Source organism: Aedes albopictus, chromosome 1 (assembly GCF_035046485.1).
Source record: "Aedes albopictus strain Foshan chromosome 1, AalbF5, whole genome shotgun sequence".
Taxonomy (NCBI): domain Eukaryota; kingdom Metazoa; phylum Arthropoda; class Insecta; order Diptera; family Culicidae; genus Aedes; species Aedes albopictus.
In genome coordinates, this window is record NC_085136.1 from 65,913,680 (window position 1) to 65,937,464 (window position 23,785).

Below are 23,785 nucleotides of genomic sequence, written 5' to 3' on the forward strand. Positions count from 1 at the left end.
CATGTTTACCCATTTCTGCCAATCTTTGAATGTGTTGTCATCCACCTGTTCGTCCCATCCGATTCCGGCGCGTCACACATCCTGGATAAGGATTTTTCCGAATATCAGGTAAGGCGCCAAGAGGCCCAGGGGATCGAATAGCGTCATTACACACTGCAATATCTGACGCTTGGTCGGTTTGATGTTCGTTTCGATGAGTATCCTTATGTTCGCACGCATAGCAGTCTCAAAACAGATTACGTCTTCTTCGCTCCTCCACAGCATGCCCAAAACGCGTTCTGATATAATATTATTCTCCAGATTCAAGCATTTCACTGATTTTTCTTGCCCTGCACCCAGGTGTTCCAATACCGCTTGACTGTTGGAGCACCAATTGCGGATTTCAAATCCACCGCTTTTGTGCACTTCTCGAACTTCGGTCGCTACCTGTTTAGCCTGTTCTTCATTGGGGAAACTATCGAGGTAATCATCCACGTAGTGGTTGTGGATGATCCCATCGACTGCTCTCGGAAACATTTCGACGAATCTCATGGCATTCGTGTTCTTCACGAACTGTGCAGTTGCTGGGGAACTAGTAGCTCCGAAAGTTGCCACATCCATCACCATTATTTCCGGTTCTGATGAGGGATCGGGTGACCATAAGAAGCACTGCGCATACCGGTCAGACTTACTGATACGTATTTGGTGATACATTTCTTTGATGTCACCAACTATGGCCACCTTGTGCTGCCGAAAGCGAAATACAACAGCTGGAAGAGACGATAATTGGTCGGGTCCTTTCAACAGCATGCTATTGAGAGATATGCCATCGACTTTTGCAGACCCGTCCCAAATCAATCGAACTTTAGACGGTTTTTTAGGATTGACAACCGCTCCTAAAGGTAGGAACCATTGCTGCCGTGGATCGATCGATGCTAATTCCTCGGTTGTGACCCTATGCGCGTACCCTTTTCTTATATACTCTTGAATCTGCCTATGGAGTTCTTCTTTCAGCACCGGGTCCTTGTTCATCCTGCGTTGTAGACACTGCAACCTTTTGAAAGCCATTGGATAACTATCCGGCAGTTCAAAGTGATCATATCGCCAAAGGAGTCCAGATTCATATCGTGTACCGACATGGATTGTAGTTTGTTGCAATATCTGCAGTGCACGTTGCTCTTCTTTCGACAGACCTTCAGCGACTGGGCGGGCTCCTACCTCCTCCGTGGCGAAATATGCAGTTATGGTGTTCTCCATCGATCTTCCGTCTTCACATTCACAAATATGGAAGCTCACAGGTTCTCGACGGCCATCTCGTTGTCCTCCATAAACGCACCATCCCAGACGTGTTTTCACTGCTACCGGATGACCTTGTTCACCTTCCCGTGTTTTCAAAGGCAGTGTCAGCCTCAGGTTATCAATACCAATCAGTAAGCGAGGTACAGCATCGCGGTACCCATCAATTGGAACTCCGCGGAGGTGGGTATAGCGGTGTCTCATATGTTGTATTGGCAGAGTTTGTACAGGCAAGTCCAGTGATGGAACTGTACCAACGTCGCTCATCCAATAACGTTTTTTGTTCCGTAGTCCTGATATCTCCAAGGCGATTCTGCAGGACTGTTTCTCCTCGCGCGTGATGTTACCTGTCCATTTTAGGCAAAGTGGATGTTCCTGCCCGTCGATTCCTAGTTTGTTCGCTAAACTGGTCTCTATCATCGTCAACGACGAACCTTCATCTAAGAAGGCAAACGTATCTATGCTTCCTGTCGGTCCATGGAGTGTCACAGGTATGATACGGAAAAACAATTTGGTTAGATCGATCTCTTGTTGATGTACATTATGTTCAACTGCTTGGTGCTGAGGAATCGAAATGCGAGAGTGTAGCAGTGGATGATGACGGAAGTAGCAACCGTCTACTCCACAGCGGTTCGTGCTACGACATGTTCTGCGCCCGTGTCCGAATAGACATGTTCGACAGAGTCCTTGGTTGTGTACCTGTTTCCAGCGTTCGTCGACGGTCAGGGCTAAAAAGGATGTACATTCCTTCGTTCGGTGCCCAGGTTTGCGGCAAAATGAACATACGATTTCGGAAACATTACGAGTTTCTTTCCTGTTTTCATGATTTAGAGCCAGATCGTTCACGTCAGTTTCGTTGTGTACAAAACTTCTATCGGTGTGTTGTTTGTCACGTCTCGGTGGCCTTTCACTTGGCGCTAGGGTTGACACGCTATATGCGTCCTCCACAATTCCTGCCATAAACATGCTGAACGTTTCTAGGTTAACAGCACCAGCCTGCCTTCGATAGCCCGCCCACTTCATTTTATAGTCCACAGGGAGCTTATTTACCAGATCCTTGAGGAGCGTTGGATTTTCCAGATGCTCTAACAGCTCTGCTGCGATGATATGATCACGGAGTCCTTGAACCAATGTTCCGAACTCTATCAACGTGTCTAGCTTATCAGCTCTCAAAGCTGAAGATGTTCTGACCTTTTCAATAAGCGATTCAATTAATAGATCGGCTCGGCCAAACCGCATCCGCAGAGATTCGATGACCTGGGGTACAGATGCTGGGAGGATCAGCCTACTCCTCACCGATTCCCAGGCGGCACCCTTTAGGCAGCGTTGTAGCCGAATCATGTTTTCGCCTTCACTATACCCACAGGCTTCAGTGGTGTAGTTGTAGTTGCTAATAAATACGGGCCAATCAGCTGGATCCCCGGAGAACACTGGCAAGTCGCGTGGGAGCACCTGCCTGGCCGTCAGTTGTTCTGGTGATAATGTAATTCTAGTCACGTTTCCATGGTGGGCTACCGGTGGAGGAAAATCAAACGATCTTGCCTGATTCCCGAGGGGCATCTGTGGCATCGGCATAGTACCAGGCCGCCTTTCCGGTGGTGGGCGATTCTGTACCGAATTGTTCGTGACGGATTTTTGTATGCGGTCTCTGTTGATCGCAGTAGTCGGAAGGCCTCGCTGTTGTTCCGTATCTACAACTGGAGATTCTTGATTCGGAATGGTGGGCATCATCGGGGCTCCTACATCCACTTGACCTCGGAATACGCGGCTGACCTGCTGTTCTGTTGCTACTGGTTTGGATGTTCCCATTTCTACGGGAGATATTTCCCAATCGATCGGGTTAGACTGGCGTACTGACACCGGAGGCACGTTCCGCAACACCGGGCGATGTTTTGGTATTGCTCCTCTTTCGATTGTTATTGAGGTCGTTTGATCAGCTCCTTTAGTTTGTAACTCGACTTGTAGTTTCTCGAGTTGGGTTTTCAGAATTTCGATCTGTTGCCGAGAATCTGCTTCATTCTGCCTCAACTTGTTTTGAAGCTCCTTGATGACTTGCGACTCTGATGGATCTTGACCCGCTAGCCACTGGTTACCGTTTACCTGTGATGAGTGGGCGCCCTGCTGGGGTAAGATTCCTCCCACTGCGCCACCTTCCTCGCACACAGGTACGATATCTGCATGTTTGTTGACCCACTGACTAGTGCGGGAGTGGACGGAACGACGACTACGAACGCTTTGGTTCTCGTCAGCTTCCTGCACTGACAATAGTTGGCGTTTTTGCTCCAGATGTTTCCGTTGCAGTTCATGCTCCTGTTGCAGCTGCTGCTTCTCTAACTGTTGTTGCTCCGCCAGGAGAGCTAGATGTTCTTCGTGACGCCGCCGCTGACTAGAAGTGACTGATCCAGCGGATGAAGCCAGTGATACTCGGGCGTGTGTAACTGGTAGACACCGTGAGCAGAGCCAATCACGATTTTCGACAGATGCCGTTACACCAGCGCACGAAAAGTGCCACCAGCAGTTACATTTATCGCAACATACGAAGTTATCCGCCGTATGCGATCTGTTGCACGCAACACATCCTGAGTTTATCGGATCGGGTGTGCCAACCGAATCCATGTCGTTTGCCATGAATTCTTTGAAGATGTTGATACAGGACAAAAAGTTCGCACTGATGTTCGAAAGCGGTTTATTAGAAGGTGCTTCAAAGCTGAAAATATGTTTGCGGTTATGGAAAGGAACATGGATAAGATCGTAGCTACTCTACTTACAATTCAGTGGACTTTCCGAATGTCCTATCCTAATATCAACCTTAAGTATTCGGTCTGCTAGACCTCCTGAAACTAAATTTAAGATCGTAATATGCACGTATTTAAGCAGTCAAGATCTAGCTTACTGTATAGTACTATCAGCTTGGGCTATATAAATTCTCTCCACTAGTAGGTGTAACGGCTGCCTATAGGCTACCTACGAAAATATTGTTCATATAAATTCAATCACTTGTTCGTACCTTAATACCTACATACTTCTAATTCGTGAACCGGCAAACAATATTAATAAATTTAAACTAATTTTACAAATTCGATTACTTTTGATATTCAATATAAATAAATCAGTTCAGATGCAATGCATAATAATGCTTAGTCATTACGATCTATCACGATGACAGAATGACGTCTCAGGAGGTAGGTAGTATCCACGACCGCCTGTCAAATCAGGATTGATCCGTGTTGCCAGTTGGTTTCTCGCGCGCCAACAGCTTTTCTGCAAAAAAAAATCAGCGAAGATATACAGTACTGGCCAGAATAAAATACGCATTGGTCAATTTTCATACAAAATGCTCAAGTTTGAAGCTCTGAATCTCAGCTTTCATTGCAAAGACTGACTTCAAAATTTAACTGGGCACACTTAATAGCTTGAAATTTAACTTTTTATGAAATTATGTGTACTTTATTCTGTCCAGTACTGTAGCTTGACGATAAATAAACTTACTAGACCAAGACAACGTACTTGTGGGTAGAGGCAGAGTTGAGCCGAAGTTTATGGGTGAATTTAAAGGCAGTTATAAGGTGATTTCCAGGGGCGTTTTGAATTGAGGCCTTTAGCTTGTTTCAATTGGGACGAGTTTCGGAATTCTTCTATAACTAATTTCTTAAGGAACTCCTTCTGGGGATCCTCTAGTTCTTCCTATGATCCCTCTCAAAGTTTTTCTGAGATTTCATCAGGAGTTTTCGGGATTTTTCAAATATTTCTCTTTGGCATCCATTCAGGAAATGCTTCTCGAACTCGTCCAAGAATATCTCCAAGACTTCCTTAACAGAATCCTTCAAGTTGTGAAATTTCTACAGGAGTTTCGTCTTGAACTTCGATCTTCGATTCCTTCAAATCATTTTGCTGGCTTCCCTATAGAATCGTCTTTGAGATTTCTCCAGAATTTCTAAATGAGTTTCCTCCAAGAGCTCCTCCTGGGAATCTTCCTGGAGTTTATTCTAGGAATTTTCAAAGAGTTGCTTCTGGGAATCCTCAACGAGAAAGAGATTTCTGGGAATCCTGCAGGAGGTCCTTCTGGAAATTCTAGTTTCTTCTGGGAGCATTCAAGACGTTCCTTCTGGAAATCGTTGCAGCATCATATTGTCCGAAAATGTCAAATCACTGCTCCCAAATAATCAAAAATTTTTAAACTGTAATCAAAAGGGTGTTTATTTATCTGAATTAACGAGATTTTTAGTCCCGGGCTAGTTCATCTCGGAATCCACGCTTTACTTCCCTTCCGAAGCAAGAACTCACATTTTGCGAGTTTGTCGAAAGTGGGATTCGATCCCAGGTCCTCGGCATGATAGTCACGTGCTTTAACCATCACACCAGGTCCACTCTACGGTAATCGAAAGGGATTTAAGGGGCACGAGGGGTCTCAGGAGCCATTTAATGGCGTTTCAAGGCAATTCAGAGAGTTTCAGGGTGTTTCAGGAACGTTTTAAGGGCGTTCCTAGTGGTTTTAGGGGCGTTTGATAGCATTTCAGAGGGATTCTGGAGCCTATTAAAGATGCCCAAAGGGGTTTCAGAGGCATTTCAAATTGATAATGATGATTTCAAGGGTGATTCAATGGTATTACGAAGGTTTCAGGAGCGTATCTGGGGGTTTTAAGAACACTTTTAAATCAAAGGGCATTTCAGGGGCCTTTCCAAAGATATTGTGATAAAGTCTCTGACAATCCTCTGAAACTTCCTGAAATGCCTACAAGATTCCCCTGGAACCTCATGTAACGCACCTGAGGTGCTCCGAAACCCCGAAAATGTCTCCGTAATGCTCCCGTAACGCCTCTGAATCCCACCGAAAATGCTCTGAAGCTTCCTGAAATATCTCCAAAATCCCCCTTAAACTCCCTCGAACCCCATGCATCTAAGACCCCACGAAATCCCTGAAAACGTCTGCGTAACGCCTCTTAATTCCGCCGAAAATGCTCTGAAACTTCCTGATATGCCTCCGAAACCCCCTTAAGACCCACTCGGACCCCATGAAACGTACGTGAGACCCTCGAAAACCCTTCTGACGGCTAGTCGAATTATGTTCGATTAAATTTTTGAACAACCTACGACCAACCTACCAACGACATTCGGGGAAAAGTAGCACAATCGGTTTATTGTATATCTATTGCAGATTTCGCTATTATCCACAATAACATAGACCCACTCGTCTCCCCACACCTGGCCAAGTCATAGCAAACATTCTTCACCCCCGCTTAGGCTATATGGGTAAACTAAAATAACGAATTTCTCTAGAAATTTCGTTAGAGTATTCTCCCGGCGTTAATTCAAGGATTCTTCTAGAAGTCGTTTCAGAGAATCCTCCAAAACAATCTTCTTGTGTTTCTCCAGGAGAGATTCCTCTAACAGTTCCTTCAGGAATTTGTCCAAGATTTTTCCTTCAAGGATTTCTCTAGGAACTGCTTTTAGGATGCCGCCAGGAATTTCTTCATGGATTTCTCCAGCGATTTCTCCATGAACTCTTCAGGGGTTCCTGCAGGAATTCCATAAAAAATATTTTTGGGTTTTTCCTGGAATTCCGTAAGGGATTTTCCCATATGCTCCTTCAGAATTTTCTATAGGAACTCTTTCAATGATCTCTCTAAAGATTCTTCGGGGTTTCCTCTAGGAGTGCCTTCTTGAATTCTTCCATGAATTTTCCTAAGCGTTTTGGAAGACCTCAGGTCTCGAGGAGATTATGGAGGTTTCAGGGGTATTTCAGAGATGTTTCAAGGGGTTCAAAGAACGTTCTAGAGGAAATCATGGAACTCCACTTCTGAGTTCCCCTGAAACTTCCGGATACTCCTTGAAACGTCAATAAAACACCCCGAAATTCTCTGAGATCCTGTGAAAACCCCTTTGTTGCGCACGGATGGAACCATTTAATAATGTTGTGTGATTTCATCATAAGAAATGAAAAAAAGAAGGATCTTTAGATGACTGTTTGGTCATGGTAGAGGTGTGGAAAATACTGATTTTATTAACTATTTCTTAAGTATGTGTGACAGCAGTGTGCGTATACTATAGTGTACTAGAACATATAATGAACTGCTTGTACGAACACCCCTAAAAATCCAGTTAAACGTCTTGAGAATTCTTGAAACACCGAAAAAACACTCTAAAGCTCCTTTCAACCGCACATAAAACCACCTTAAATTCTGTTCGGACTACCTAAATGTCTCTGAAATTACCTGAATGCTCCTGAGCCCCTACAGATATCTTAAAATCTTCTAAGACCTGCTGAAACACCATTGAAAGCCCCCTGAACCCCCAGCGAATCTGAAACGCCACTTAAAGTTTAAAGACTCTCTGAAACTCTCTTAAAACCTATGAAGGGCCCGTGCGACTTCCTAAAACCTTCGGAGATGACCTAAAACGCACCGTAAAACGTCTATATCTCCATTTAGACCACAGGAAACACCTTTGAAACCCCCATGGATCCCCTGAAATGCCCATGATATCCCCTGTAATAACCCAAAAACAAGGACTGCTAGAAGTCAACTAAAACCCTCCGTATCCCCATAAATACCCTATGAAAACCTCCGTAAACCTCCCTCTGAGACACCATTGAACGTGGCTGAGTTGCATCTGGAACGCCCATGAGAGCCCTTAAAATTTTAGTTTTCCTAAAACACCTTGAAAATTCCTTAAATTCTCAGAAACCCCTGTGAGATCCCGAGAATTTCTACTGAAACCCCCTGAGATTCACTAATACACTTCCGAAAATCCCCTGAATTTTCCTGGGATTCCCTGCAATGCCCGTGAAATGCCATGAATCCCTGATGCGCCTCTGAGACCTCTTGTAATGTTTTTGAAACACCTTTAAGCACCTCTGAAAACCTCCAGGATCCCTTAGACCTTTAAACGTTGCTGATCGCACCTGAAACGCCGATGAGAGCCCTTAAAGCACCCTGAAACGCTCTGGAGACTCTCTTAAACCAGTAGAATCCTTCTAAGACCGTCCGAAACGTCATAACACCCCCTAAGACTCCCTGTGAACTCTTGAAGTGCCGAGCCCTCCTGACATGCCTCCGAAACACCCCTGAGAGCCCTTGATATCTCTTAAAACATCTCTGAAGCCCTGATACCCTCTGTAGAGCCCCAAAAACTACTTTAAGGTCCACCAAACATCTATGTAACCCCATAATGACGCTATAAACACCTCTAAAGATACCCAGTATTCCACTGAGATTCTTTTAAACGTGGCTGAAACACCCTTAAAACCCCCTGAATCATTTTTGAAACGCCCATGAGACCTCCTTAAACCCCCAGAATCGTCTGAAGATCATCAAAAAAAACTCTTAAAGACTCTTATACACTCTGAAAGGCTCTAATCTCCTGAGAACCTCCGGAAACTCTCCTGAAATTGCTTTAAAAATCATATATGATCTCCCTCCTAAAAATACGTTGAAGCCCCCTGAATCCCTTTGCAACTCCCCTGGAATCTCCTAACTCCCTCAAAACGCCTGTGAAACTTATTCAAACGGCGCCGTGAGTCCCATAAAACCCCCAAAACCCCTTTGACACCCTCTGAATCTGCCTTAGAAACAGGCTTTCCAAATGTACATCCTTCTCGCAACAGCCCGCGCAAGGCTGAATCGACACTCTCTTATGTGTGCAGACCATCTCTCGTTACCGTGTGCAGCACCATCAGTGAGAAATGTATCGCCAACAGCACGCACACGCATGAGCGAAAGATGTATTGAAACAGCCGCTGCTTCGGCTGCTTGCCTGACAGTTGCATACTCGAGTCGTATCGAGCCGAGTGGGAAACGTCGTGAGTATTGTTGGCCACATGGCGATGACAATCTTCGGCTAACCAAGCCGGCTGTCGCGTAAAGGGTGTCATAGGCTGTCACGGGAGCACATGGCTTAACGCTAAATGTTATTCACAAAATATGTGCTCAATAAATATTTTTTTGCAAACATGATATGCCTTTCACAAGATGCCCCAGAAGCGAAAAGAAGTTTGTGCCAGCGTTTGTCAAAATTGTAATCTGGCTAAAATATACCACTGATGTGAGATTCAACTTTCTTTTATATTGAAAACATAGCAGTGCATTTCACATGACAATAAAAAAAATAATGCTATGCAAAATACTCTACTAGAATAAGACTCACAGGTACATATTCTCTATTTGAAAAAATACATGATACATGAAACGCATTGATTATTTTGAGCGTGGGATATACCACGATATTCGACACGTTCAACAGAAGTAAAATGCTCGGGCCGAGCGCAGCGATTTTCGTCACTTCGTGTCCAGCCAACGAGAGACGGTTTGTGTTAGAGCCGAGGTTGTCACCGGCGAACGAACGCACAGCGAAAGCAGACGGTGTGAGCAGTTCCCGACAGTAATGTTGTAGGTAGGCGAACTGGGGGTAAGACGCCCACGTTAAGGAAGAGTCCAATTTTAATCACGAAACACTTTATAATACACATTTTTTTGGCACTAACATGAAGCACCAACATGTTTCCTTCCAAATGGAAGAAACCATAAACCAGTTTTATGTTTTACTACTGAAAAATTCAAATTTGAAAAAAAGTTTGATTTTCAGAATTTTGGTTTTAATGCGGGGTAAAACGCGCCACTAGCCACAGCTAACGCCAGGACGCCAAATTGTGTACATATAGGGTAACGGTCGAATTTTGGACCCCTAGAGGACATTAGTTTGAATTTAAGTCAAAATCAAACAGATTCAGATGGTATTACACATAATGATGATGTAAGTATGATCGTAAAAGCCTCCGCTGTCCGTTAAAAATATATACAAGGTCATTTCTGGCTGAATATTTGATGAAAATGACTGATTTTTAAAGCATCAATTTACACTGTTTTGGACACCCCAATACATTTTGGACCCTCCTCAATATATATTTTGGACACCCGGTGTTTAAAATCGTTTGAAACTATTTTCGAAGAATCTGCCACTTGAATAAGTTGGATCACATCCTAATTACTTGATTGACAAAGGCTGATTAGACGCACTTTGCGAATTTAATGCGCTAGAATGATAAACGTTTTTGTTTACATCTGCAAGTTTCTTCAGCATCGCAATCTCTTTATGTAAACATGTTGCGACACTCGTATGGATGACCAGATTGATAAAATTTAATTTCAAGGCAAATAATGATATTTCCAGTGAGGAAATGATTGCTACCCGTGTAGAGCTATCTAATTTAGCGAATGATTCTAAAATTTTGCGTCATCTCTTCATTAAATCTGTGTAAGTTGTGATAATACGACCCAGGGGGTCCAAAATATATGGGGGTCCAAATTATATTGGTTACCCTACTTGCGCGCCTGGTTTATTGTCAACTGTTATTGTTCGTGAAGGGTATACAGTCATTACATAATTATGGATCACCTGTAATTATGGGTCAATTCCATGTAAACGTCATAGTGAGCTGTTTTATCAATAATTACTACAAAATGACGCATGGCTGTGTGATTAGTGAACTTATTAATAGTAAAATTGTGCTGTTGCTTGGTTCCAACTTGTGTTCTACATAATTTGTGTCAGAATTTGGATCTAAATGGCTATTTTAATGTAAATAACTAGGGGTGGGCATTTTACCCCACACATACCTCAGAAGTTTGGACCCTTGTAAAAAAGTTGTAAGGGTCAAATTTGATACTTTTTCCGCTTGGTACACAAACAATGGGAGTGTGCAAAATAGTTTGTGGGGATAGCGAGAAAAAAATTCTTTTAAATAATGTAAAAAAGTGCAAACATTTGACAGGCTAAAATTACATCAAAAGTAACCAAAATCTTTTTTCGAAGTTTTTGTACAATATTTTTAGTAAAAATATGTAAACTCAAATGTAAAAAGTCTCTGTAATAAAGTGATGATAATAATAATAATCTTATGTAGACAATACGAATATGTACTTATTTCAGAAAGCCTTCCATGAATTCCTTCAGAAAGTTTTTCGAGGGCTCTTCTAGACAATCATCCATTGATTACTTTAGAATTTTCTCAACGAGTTTCTTAAGTATTTTCTCTATTTTTTCTTAAGAAATTTATCTGGAGAAACCTCCAGAAAAATCTGCACAAAATCTCTAGTAGATCTTCCATTCCTTCTCAAGAAATTCCTCCATGGAATCTTTAAGATTTTTTCCTAAGCTTCCTTCAGATGTTTCTTGAAGAATTCAGGAATTCAGATTTCTTCGAGATCTCCTGGAATTTCTTCTCAAATTACTTTCTCTAGGAACATTTTCAGAGATTTCTCCAGGAACTCCTCCGGGTTTTTTGTCTAAGAACTCTTCAGAGGTTCTTCCAGGAATTCCTACATAGATTTTAGACTTTTTATGGGATTTATCTTGGAACTGAGGTGGAATTTCTTCACGTGATTTTTCTAGAAATTGTTTTAGGTACTCCTCTAGAAATTTGTTTTCGTGTTCTTCTAGGAATTTCTTCAGGATATATTCCTGGAATTCTTTCAGGGATTTCTTCTTCGAGGATTCCTCCAGGAACTTATTCAGGGATTTGTTCTCAAATTACCCCAGGGATTTTTCCAGGAACTTTTCTATTTATTTCCCCAGGAACTCTTTGAGGGACTCCTATGAGAACTCCTTCGGGTATTGCTCCAGGAACTTCTTGAAGATTTTTTTCAGAAATTCCTTAAATTTTTCTAATGGCGCTGTCCATAAACTACGTAGACTCAATTTTGGCAATCTCTGACCCCCCCCCCCCCCCCTCTCCCCTCGTACACTTTCGTTCATAAAAAAAATCGAATTTTTTATGGATCGTAGACATTGGTCAGACCCCCCGTTCCCCTTCCGAGCCTACGTAGTTTAAGGACAGGCCCTAAGAGGTATTTTGCCTGGAGTTTCTTGAGGGATTCTTTCAGGAACTCCTGAGTCATTCCTACAGGAATTTATTCAGGGATTCGTTTGAGAATTCCTTTGAACATTCCTATAGAAGTTCAATTGGGGGTTTCTCCTGGAGGATTCCTTGTTTTTTATATAAACGTGTATTTAAACGTTTGTTCAAGGATTCCTTTTGAAGATCCTTTAGAGATTTCTCCAGGATTTTTTTTTTTTTAATTTCTCTAGGAATTTCTTAAGGTACTCATCCTAGAAGTTCATCTTGGGTTTCTTCAGGCTTTTTTTCAGGTATTCATGCAGGGATTTTACGAGATTTCCCTCAGAGATTTCTCTTGCAACTATTTGAGGAATATCTCTTGAAGTTACTTGTAGAATTGCTTCTGGAATTCCTTGAGAGTTTTTTTCAATGAATTTCTCCAGGAATTCCTCCAAAGATTTCTCCAGGAACTCATGCAGGGGTTTCTCCTTGAATTCTTTGTGGGATTATCCTGGAACTCCTTGAAGAATTTCTTCATAAACGATTTTACGGAACTTCTTCTGTGATTTCTGCAGGAATTCTTACAGGATTTTTGCGAAGATTCCTCCAGATACTTTTTCAGAGATTTTTTTTTCTGGATTTCATAGAAGGATTTGTCGTGGAATTATTGGAGAGATTTCTCCAGGAGCTCCTTCAGAGATTTCTTCACAAATTCCCGCAAGGATTTCTTCAAGAACTCCTTCAGGCAGTTTTTGATCGGGTTACCTGTACGTAATAACAGAAGCCTGCATCGTTGATAATTTTCGATCGTTTCTGCGCGATAAATCAGGTGTTTAATCCAGATTTGTGTGCAAACTAGTCGGTAACTAGCCACGGTTTTCGTAGATCGTAAATTCCACTAGTTTCGCGGCGCGATAATCGACTTTAACGTACCTCCAGTTTAGTGAACACAAAGCCCTTTGCGGCTTCTACGTGGTGCACATTCTATTTTGTGTATTGCTTTGTTTTCCACGTCTACCCGAATAAACGTACCTGCTTTGAGTGACCGTTAAAAAAAACATCGCAATTTTTGCTACGTTCGTTATAATCTCCACTCTGAGTGCTGGGTGCTTCCCAAATAATTAGCTCAGCTTGATGGCTGCAGTGGCCCGCCCCCCACCATGGGGGGTCGCGGAAGATCCCCCTGATCTTACGTCGCTAGGCGGAAATCAGCCAAGTTGGATGTTACGATCAGACGAGATGGGTCAAAACCTAGTTCTCGTAATGCAAGTGAAACGAGACGAAAACGATATTGATTCAGCTGCTCTCCCCAATGTGCTAAACAGAACTGGTACACGTTTGCCTCATGCGTTCATCGTTGGGAAATCGATTGAAGCTGTTATCGGAGTAGAGGCTGCTCGTGCAATGCAATCCATTCGGGAGGCTCGCGGACTTCGCTATCTACTGCGGACAAACTCTCACACCACATATCAAAAATTGCAACAATTGGAAATGTTGGCTGACGGCACAAACGTAGAGGTCTTTCCGCATCCAACCCTAAACTCTGTTCAGGGAATAGTTTTTGAACCAGACACGATTGATTTGGATGAGAAAACTATTTTGGAATTCCTTACTCCGCAGGGTGTCAAGGCAGTAAGAAGAATCTCTAGACGGGTAGGATCAAGACGACAAAACACACCTTTAATTGTTCTGACCTTCCAAGGAACCAAATTGCCACCCCATGTATATTTCGGACTGCTGAAGGTTGAAACAAGGATGTATTATCCTGCACCAATGCTTTGCTATAACTGTGGTAACTATGGACATACGAAGAAAGCGTGCTCAAACGATAAAATTTGCTTGCATTGCTCTCAAATCCACGAAATGGTGGACGACATACCGTGTGCCAATGAAGCGCATTGTAAAAATTGCCAAGGTAGTCACTCTGCATTTTCTAAAACATGTCCCATTTATGTCGAGGAAGATAAGATTATGCGATACAGAGTTGATCAAAACATCAGTCTCGGGGAAGCTCGGAAAATTTTCCGAGATCAGAAGGCACAGCAAACATACGCAAATGTGGTGCAACAACGGCTTGTCGAACAATCAACAGAAAAAGATCAAATCATTCAGATGCTTCGCGAACAACTCGAGGCAGTAAGAGCCGAGCTTAACAGTTTGAAGGAAAAACTCCAAGAGCAGCTTCAAAATAACCAGGTACAGCCTTCTACCAAGAGCAAACGAAAGAAGCCCGAAGAAAAATCTCCTTCGTCTACGCAAAATACGAAACATCCCACACCTGCTGCAACGACTTCTTTTACCATGACCAATGAGTATCCTAACACTCGTCAATCAAGAAAAGATCTGACTACTACTTCAAACGGCAAAAAAGAGCATAAGAACACCACTGAGACACCCAATGAACACAGCAACGACCGGAATCGAAGCAGAAGCAACAGGAGAGACGGCGTAGAATTACGGTCGAAGGACAAAAAAGCTCTCTCTGGACGTGTGGTCTCCGGTGTTGCTGTAAAGAAGTGACGCCTGATGAAATAAAAGTCAACAGAATTCCCATCATTGAAGAACCTGCTATGAATCTGGACACGATTACGATTTCTCAACGAAGCACCAACCAAACCATGGATACGGACCCAGGCGCAACAACGGACTCTGCAAACGGAACTTTTCTTCATCATCAACTAGACTTACGTTTCTCTAACACCCCATCAACAGAAATCTACATGAACACCAATCAAAACACCAACGGCTCTGGAAGAGCCACGCATACAATATCGACCCCTGTGCGGAACGTCTCAGGTCCTCCTGATTATCTCCGTCAGGCGGTCGATATGGCTTGCCAACCCTCTCAGGCAAGTTTATCAAACATTCATACTGGTTCCCACAATTCCTGCCGACTCGTCTCCACGCTTCCAGCTAACGCGGACGGGCACAATGAAGTATCCTCATCCGCCATCGAACCACAGAACAGCGATCCATCACTCAACGGCTCCACTGGAGCATGGCCTTCCATATCGACCCCTGTGCGGAACGTCTCAGGTCCTCCTGATTATCTCCGTCAGGTGGTCGATGTGGATTGCCTTCATCCTAAGGCAAGTACAAACAACTCCGGTGATACGAATAGCGCCTGTTGCATATCAATTGTTCCAGAATTCAACTTAACAACTGCTGGTCCCACCGTGACTTCTGATCATTCTCGTGCTTCATATGCGTCATCAAGTTCCAGCGATCACACTCCAACATCGAGTTACATCCACCGGCATGCGCGTATTGCTGTTCAATGGAATATCAACGGACTTTATAGCAATCTCCCCGACTTGGAACTTCTAGTCAACAATGATCCCATTCCGGTCCTTGCATTACAAGAGATTCACAATTGCTCTCGAACAAATCTCGATAAAACGCTGCGTGGAAAATATCACTGGTACACCAAAAATGGATCAACAAGATACGCAAACGTCGCGTTAGCAGTTCATCAATCCATACCAGCTACACCGGTTGCACTGAACACTCCGCTGATTGCTTTAGGAGCCATAATCGAAATCCCTTTCCGTTTAACAGTGGTTTCAATCTACATTCCATCAAATGTGCCCAATCTTGAAAAGCAATTGTCTGATCTCTTCGATCAACTTGAGGAGCCTGTGCTTATCATGGGTGATATGAATAGCCACCACTACGCATGGGGATCACACAAGACTAGGGATGTAGTACCGGTAGTATCGGTACCGATAATACCGGTAATACCGGCCATTTTTTGGTACCGAAATACCGGTACTCAGTGCACCTTGGTACCGGTACTTTCGGTACTGAGAAACCATGCCTAAAATGCTGGATTTCAAACTTCAGAGTTGTGTAAATATTATTACTTCAGTATTCTCGCTATAAAAAAATCAATAAATCAATAATATGATAGACGTTAGATATGGACAGGTCTTGTCAAGGGTCAAACAAATGTACTAGCTTTGAAGAAAACTTGAAAAGTTGTACATCTTGAAGTTGTACAGTCTCAACCTTTCACAATTCAATTTGATGCACTCGTTAGAACAACAAAAAACTTGCGTATTTTCATAGAAATGGAATATTTATGTTTCTATAAATCTGTCCAATATTTTTCACGTATTTCTAACACAGCGTAATGCCAATATATGTAGGATAGTGTTATTTGTATTTGCCAAGTGCCCAAAATATGTTCGTTCCTCTATTCAGGGACTAAATATTGCTTCTTATTCGCTGAGTCTGGCTGATGTTTGTAGTGCTTAGCAGATATTGAATAAATAAACAAGGTAGGATACAAGCACTAAACTCTGCCCCTTAAAAATTCTGCTTTAGTCTTTGCCACTTTATACATAAGAAATCAAAATTGCATGGATATGGCGAAGACTACAGCAGTGGTGAAGATTAATAATTTACAAATTTTAGGTTTTACCAAGAAAAATAAACATTTTTTTTTCTTTGTATTGAAAAACATCTAGTACCGGTATTTTACCGGTACTACCGGTACTGTAAGCCGCAGTACCGAAATACCGGTACTCAGGAAAAGTGGACGGTACTGCGACCCCTACACAAGACCGACAAAAGAGGCGAGGCAATCTTAAAACTTTGTGAAGAAAGAAATTGGATTGTGATGAACGATGGTGCTCAAACGTTCATGAGAGGTAACCAAATGTCCGCTATCGATGTTACTCTGGGTAGCAGCTCCATCCTAACTAAGTTACGATGGAACATCAAGACAGATCCTATGGGAAGTGATCATTTTCCGATAGAAATATTTGGCAACGAAGCACCAACCCAAATTTCGCATCGTCGGAGATGGAAATACGAAGCAGCAGACTGGGGAAATTATGAGCAGCATATTCTTGCAGCAATTAGTCCTGAGAAGTCATACACCATTGATGAAATTACTCAAATCATGTTTCTGGCTGCCTCAGCTAGTATTCCGGAAACTAGTACTTTTTCTGGTAAAAAAGCCACTCTATGGTGGAATGAGGATACCAGAATAGCGGTCAGAGCTAGAAGAAAAGCTCTAAGAGCATATAAAAGATTGCCCGACGATCATCCAGATAAAGAAAAGGCTAAGGAAGAATTGAAGCTTAAACGCAGTGAATGCAGATCTGTCGTAAAAAACGCTAAGAATGAAGCATGGGAAAATTTTCTCGATGGCATGAATAGTTCTCAAAGTTCTGCAGAAGTATGGCGTAGGATCAACTCTTTGAGCGGCAAAAAGCGCACTGTTGGAATGGCCATCCGTAACGGGGATACAGTTAGCCGAGACCCTGTCACAGTTTCAAATAGTCTAGCCAATTATTTCCATAAAATTTCTTCAGATGAAGTATACAGCCAGGAATTCAAAACATTGAATGGATCAGCTAGAAAGGCTCTTGGTGACACCATAATACCGGATGATTTAGAAGCTGCAGACTACAACCAACCATTTTCTATAGAAGAACTGTTTTTCGCTTTGGATGCTGGTAAAGGTAAATCGTCTGGCTCAGATGAAGTGGGTTACCCGATGATCAATAGACTTCCGTTTAGAGGCAAACTTGCACTGTTGGATGCATATAACTCCATCTGGTCTACTGGTAACTTCCCCAATGAATGGCGAAATAGCCTCGTCATACCTATTCCTAAAAAAGGATCTGGATCAACGAAACCTGAGGATTATCGACCCATTTCTCTGACTAGTTGTATCGGTAAAGTTATGGAAAGAATGGTGAACAGGCGGTTGTCAACTGTTCTACGGGAGCGGAGTCTACTGGATGAGCGACAATATGCGTTCCAGAGAGGAAAAGGTGCCGGAATTTATCTAGCCAATTTAGGCCAAGTGCTTCACGATGCATTAGGCAAGAATCTACACGTGGATCTTGCTACATTGGATTTGGCGAAAGCATATAACAGGGTTTGGACCCCAGGAGTACTGCGAAAGCTGATCGATTGGGGTTTCTCCGGAAATATGGTTAAATTCATAAAGTGCTTCTTAACCAATCGAACGTTTCAAGTATTAGTTGGAAATCATCGATCTGAGCCAAAAGAGGAAGACACTGGAGTACCTCAAGGATCGGTGTTGGCAGTAACGTTGTTCCTGATTTCCATGAATAGCGTTTTTGAGCGGTTACCAAAAGAGATCTTCATTTTTGTATACGCGGATGATATTTTATTGGTGGCTGTGAGTAAGCATCCTAAAGCATTGCGGAGGAAAATCCAAGCAGCGGTGCGAGCTGTTGCAAAATGGGCAAACTTGAGTGGTTTTCACATGGCTACTGAGAAATGCGCGATTACTCATTGCTGTAACCAGAGGCATCATCCATGGAAAATCCCGGTAACTATAGATAACGTGGCGGTTCCCTACAAGAAAAATGTACGAGTGTTGGGAATTAACATCGACAGGCACGTGGATTTTGCAGAACATTTCGAGAAAGTTAAAAAATCCGCAGAAGCGTGGTTAAGAGTAATCCGCGCAATAAGCGGACGTCATCAGCATTGCAACAGGAACACTATCCTTCGAGTGGTGAATGCAACAGTGGTTAGTCGCTTGGTATACGGGATAGAAATAACGTGTGGTTCGGCCAATCGTTTGATTAATAAGCTAGGTCCCATTTATAACCGATGTATCAGATTTTGCTCTGGACTACTTCCAAGCTCTCCGACTCTTGCAACATGCGCAGAAGCCGGTGTGCTTCCTTTCAATTTTCTTATAACCAAGGTAGCATCGAACAGAGCCACAAGTTTTGTCGAAAAAACATATGGGGAAAGAGAAGGTGTATTCCTCCTAACGGAGGCTACGAACCTTCTCCAGAAGCACGCCAACATGAATTTCCCCCCGGTTGCTGAGATCCATCGGATGGGAGATAGGCGTTGGAATAAAGTGGGACCTAAAATTGACTGGACAATGAAAAAACATGTTAGAGCGGGTGATTCGAAAAACAAGGTTTTGCCTTGCTTCAATGCCCTAATGAATGATAAATACAAAAACTTTAATCGTATTTATACTGACGGATCTCGAGCGAATGGACAAGTCGGAATTGGTATCTATAGCGCAGTATCACGTGCAGCCAGGTTACCAGACTGCTGCTCAATTTTTTCGGCTGAAGCAGCTGCTATCTGGTGTGGCATCTCGTTGCACTCTAACAAGCCAACAGTTATCTTCACGGACTCGGCTAGTGTTTTGGCAGCATTGGAGAGTGGTAGATCAACACATCCCTGGGTTCAGCGTATAGAGAGTACGGCGCCCGACACTGTTACTTTGTGCTGGGTGCCATGACATTGCGGCATACGTGGGAACGAAGAAGCTGATCGTCTGGCGGCAGCTGGAAGAACGGGTAGACTTTTCGTTTCCGAAGTACCAGCACTTGATGTGAAACGTACGATTGCAGCTGGCGTTATCGATGCATGGAATCTTCAGTGGAGACAAGATCGTAGTGCATTCTTACGGAAAATTAAGGGTGACCCGGTCAAATGGAGTGATCGATCCAACTGGCGTGAACAACGTATCCTTTCCCGTTTGAGGGTGGGGCATACTCGATTAACACATGCGCAATACATCTCAAATGGCGAGCCACCACGATGTGTACCTTGTGGAGAACGACTGACTGTTGAGCACATCCTTGTAAATTGCATACAGTACCAGGAACAAAGAGATCTATCCAATTTGTCTACAACTATTAGAAATATCTTGTGTAACGATCACGACGAAGAAGACAAATTACTCAATTTTTTAAGAAATTGTGAATTGTACGAAAGCATATGAATTTATAACATAAAATAATTAGATATAGTGCGGAGGTGAACCAACCATTTGGTTGAAAGCCTCTTGAATAAAGACAAATAAATAAATAACTCCTTCAGAGATTTCTGCAGGAGCTCCCTCAGAGACAGAGATGCCAGATATACAGATTTTTCTGTATTATACAGATTTTTAACCTTCTATACAGACAAGATACAGGGTACAGAAAAATACAGATTTTAAGAATGTGATACAGATTTCTCCAGAAAAATGAAATTTTAAGTTTTTTCAATGCATTTATGAAAACTTTGTAAAATGCTGCTTAATTTTTAAAGAATTTATGAAAATTTGTACATTTTCACACAATTTTTTAGGAAAATCAATACAAGTAAAAATTAAATACCGTCAAACAGTAGTACTTTTTTTGTTAGTTTCTATTGAAATCTAGGACTCTCGGTGTCTAATATACCCTTAAATATGGCGATACAGAAAAATCTGTATTGATACAGATTTTTTGATCAAATAATCTGGCATCCCTGCTCAGAGATTCCGTCTAGGATTCTTCCTGGAATTTCTTGAGAGATATTGCAAGGACCCAAGCAACAATGAATACTGAACAGTTATAGTATCAGCTGAACAATACAACAACAATAACAGTTGAATATCGGTCTGAAGTATGGCATGTTCAACCACTTTCATAAGCAATACATAGATGACAGAATATGAAGTTGAACAGAATATTATTCATCTGTGTAACCAGCTTTCAAATATACAACCAATAGGTAGAATTCGTTATCTGTTGTTCGACCTTTAATCAAATACTTTTTGACAGCTGACCCGAGTATGTTTTCGTGAAAACCCACATCGCTACTTCAGCCTCAATACAGGCTTAATTCAACTTATGTTCTTGACTATTCAGCCACAAGTAATGCTCTTGTTTGCGAGGATAAGTATACAGTTGTGAGTGGTGTATGTGCTAAGGTGAGTGACTATAAATCAGGAGGTCCGAGTTCAATTCCCAGTTTTCCCATAGATAAATTTATACATTCCTAAACATCTCTTCTGGAAATAGAAGCAGCTAATGGTAAAAATAGGCTCGCGAAAGTGTTTTTATTTTTACATAATTAATGAATTAAATTGATTACTAATTAAGCGCATATTAAGCCTTAAAACAGCCTCTCAATGAACCTCAAATCGGCTAAAAGTTGAATAAAATCACCAAAATTAGAATAAAGGATTATACCTCTTGTGTTCAGCTTTTGTTTAAATTAGGGCTGATATAAAATAGCTGAAGAAACGTTTGTACAGCACCAAATTGTTACCTGGGGAATTTCATCAGAAATTCCTCCTGGAAATCTTTGAGGGATTTTCCCTGAAGCCATTCGAAGATTTTTATTTTTGAATTTCTCGGGAGACTCCTCCAGGAACTCCTTCAGGGATTTCTTCAGCAATTCCCTCCGAAATTGTTCGGGGACTACTCCTTTTTCAGATATTTCAACAGGAATTTCTTCTTGGAATCCTGCAGAGATTTTTCCTGGAATTCTTTGGGGAATTTCTCCTAAAGTTGCAGGATATTTTTTATTCTGTGATTGTTGGAGAGGTTTTTCAAGGAACTCCTTCAGCGATTCTTTCTGAAGTTCTTCTGGTTTCCTTCTGGATTTTCTTCAGGAATTCCCCATGAATTGCTAGATTCGTCCAGAAGCTCATTCAAGGATTTCTCAATGAGTTTCTTCATTGATCGATCCAGGATGATTTTCATGCTTTTCTCCAGGAATTTTTTCAAGAATTTTTCAGAAATTTTATCAAGAATTCCTCTAGAAAATCCATTTGGGGGTTCTCTTGGAGTTCGTTCAAGGATTCCCCTAGATGTTTTTAGATATTCCTCCATAAATACCTTCAGGCATTTTCCCTGGTATTCTTTGAGGAAATTCTTCTGGATTTACTGGACAGATTTTTCTTGAAATTTCTTTTTCATCAACTCTTTCAGGGATTCCTCCAGAAACGCCTTCTGAAATTCCCATAGGAACTCTCTCAGGGATTTCTAATGTCTCTTGGAATTGCTGAAGAGATTTCTCCTGTAATTTCGTTAGAGATTTTTACATGAACACCTTCGGGAAATTCTTCAGCGATTGCACCGGTAATTTATTCCAGAAACTCCCATGAAGTTCATCCAGTGATTCCTCCTGAAATTGCTTTTGTGATTTCTACATTAGTTCAATGGGAGATTCCTCATGGAGCTCCTTATATGGTTTCTCCTGAAGTTACTTTAATGATTCCTCCAAGAGTTTTCCAGAGATTCCCTTAGGTACTCCTGGTAAAATCGCTGAAGGTCTTAGGTAGGAAATTACGTTAAGAAAAAAAAACACACACACACAAAGAAAGGCTTATCATCACTAGGCGGATTGATGTAGCTGTCTTATTATCCACTGCATCGCACCTCCTATCAATAAGCGCAGACGGCGCAGACCAATTACAAAAGTAGCTATCATAAATCTGTCACATTCACTGATTCACTGAGAGACTTACCTCCGACATGACGACGCTGCTTCTGCTGCTGCTGCTGTTGCTTGATCAGATCCTTGCTTCCCACCTTCCTCAGAATGGTGTCCTTGAGACTAAGTTGTCACAGAGACAACTCTTGAAAATCTGTGGCTCTCACTTTTCGCTGCTCGATGGTGTCGCTCTCTCGATGTCTACCCGTGATATTACCGTCGCCGCTGCTGCCACCGCCTTCTTCGACCTTACGGCATCACTACTAGTCATCGTACATGTATCCCTGAGGGTTGCGGACTGAAATTTGACAGCAGCCAGGCTGCTACCAAACTTCCAGATTAGACCGGCCCACATTTGTATGGCGAAAAAGAAAAGTTGGAAAAATTCACGGGGCACCCTCTAGAATCGTGCCTTTGGATGAGAAGAACAATCTGTGAAAGATTCAGCTCAATCGGTTTAAAACTGAGCTGGCGCAAATGAGTTGAAGGTTTGTATGGGATTTTCAGTCCAAATATATGGGAAATTGGATGGCCTACAGTCTCTCACTCAGTACGCCGGTTCAACGAGTTCGATTTAGCTCAGAATTGAAAGAATGATAGTTGATACCCTAAGGAACAATTTTGTAGAAGACCATATCATGATAAAACTTAATTCAGTTGCGGTTTTAGCTAACGAAAGCAGGATAAGGACATCTTCCCCCGTTTACTCTCGGTTGTTACATGCAGCACGTGTTTGTCGGTCGAAGCTTGCGCGCTACATCATAGGCAGCTATGTAATTCTTCATTGTTTCGATACCCGCACACGTGCGTGAGCAATTGAAATGAAGGACAACATAGCCGCCTATGATGTAGAGCGCAAGTTTTGAACAGCAAACACGTGCTGCATGTAACAACCGAGAGTAAACAGAGGAAGATGTCCTCATCCTGCTTTCGTTAGCTGAAACCGCAATTAAATTAAGTTTTATCATAATATGGTCTTCTACAAAATTGTTCCTTAGGGTATCACCTACCATTCTTTCAATTCTGAGCTAAATCGAACTCGTTGAACCGGCGTACTGAGTGAGAGACTGTAGGCCATACAATTTCCCATATATTTGGACTGAAAATCCCATACAAACCTTCAACTCATTTGCGCCAGCTCAATTTTAAACCGATTGAGCTGAAATTTTCACAGATTGCCCTTCTCATCCAAAGGCACGATTCTAGAGGGTGCCCCGTGGAATTTTTCGACATTTTCGTATTTGGGCCGGTCTATTCCAGATTGATCGGAGTATGCCTGGATACAAGTTTGTTTTGCTTTGTCACGCTAAAACAAGTAATATGTTTAATGGCACACAAACTTTGCCATCACTTTTGAAAATCTTTTTCTCACGTTTTTCTGAGTGAAAAGTATGTGTAAAACTTGCCCAAAGTTTGTAAATTATTCTTCCAATCCCATATAGGTCTAAAGCAGCTGAATATATACGATTT

General features: G+C 42.2%; 2 protein-coding genes across 6 annotated transcripts in view; both read right to left on the minus strand.

Annotated features, from left to right (window-relative positions):
• The window catches only part of LOC109401910 (adenylate cyclase type 9), a 92,466-nt gene extending 69,852 nt beyond the window's left edge, over window positions 1-22,614 (minus strand). The window contains exon 1 of the mRNA XM_062844704.1: window positions 22,350-22,614. Coding sequence (XP_062700688.1) covers window positions 22,350-22,358 — 9 coding nt within the window. The 5' untranslated portion in view covers window positions 22,359-22,614. The remainder of the gene's footprint in view (window positions 1-22,349) is intronic.
• On the minus strand, window positions 73-5,289 carry LOC134284979 (uncharacterized). Of its 5 annotated transcripts, XM_062844694.1 has the most exons (4): window positions 4,299-5,289; window positions 4,169-4,239; window positions 4,044-4,115; window positions 73-3,982 (listed from the first exon to the last, which is right to left on the minus strand). In XM_062844694.1, exon 4 carries the CDS (start codon window positions 3,901-3,903, stop codon window positions 73-75), a length of 3,831 nt encoding a protein of 1,276 aa, XP_062700678.1. In that variant the 5' UTR covers window positions 3,904-3,982; window positions 4,044-4,115; window positions 4,169-4,239; window positions 4,299-5,289. The 5 variants fall into 5 exon arrangements, with proteins under 5 accessions (XP_062700678.1, XP_062700677.1, XP_062700681.1 ...); XM_062844693.1 differs by having other exon boundaries at window positions 73-4,115; XM_062844697.1 differs by having other exon boundaries at window positions 73-4,115; window positions 4,169-4,235; window positions 4,291-5,289.
• Window positions 22,615-23,785: the final 1,171 nt, after the last annotated feature.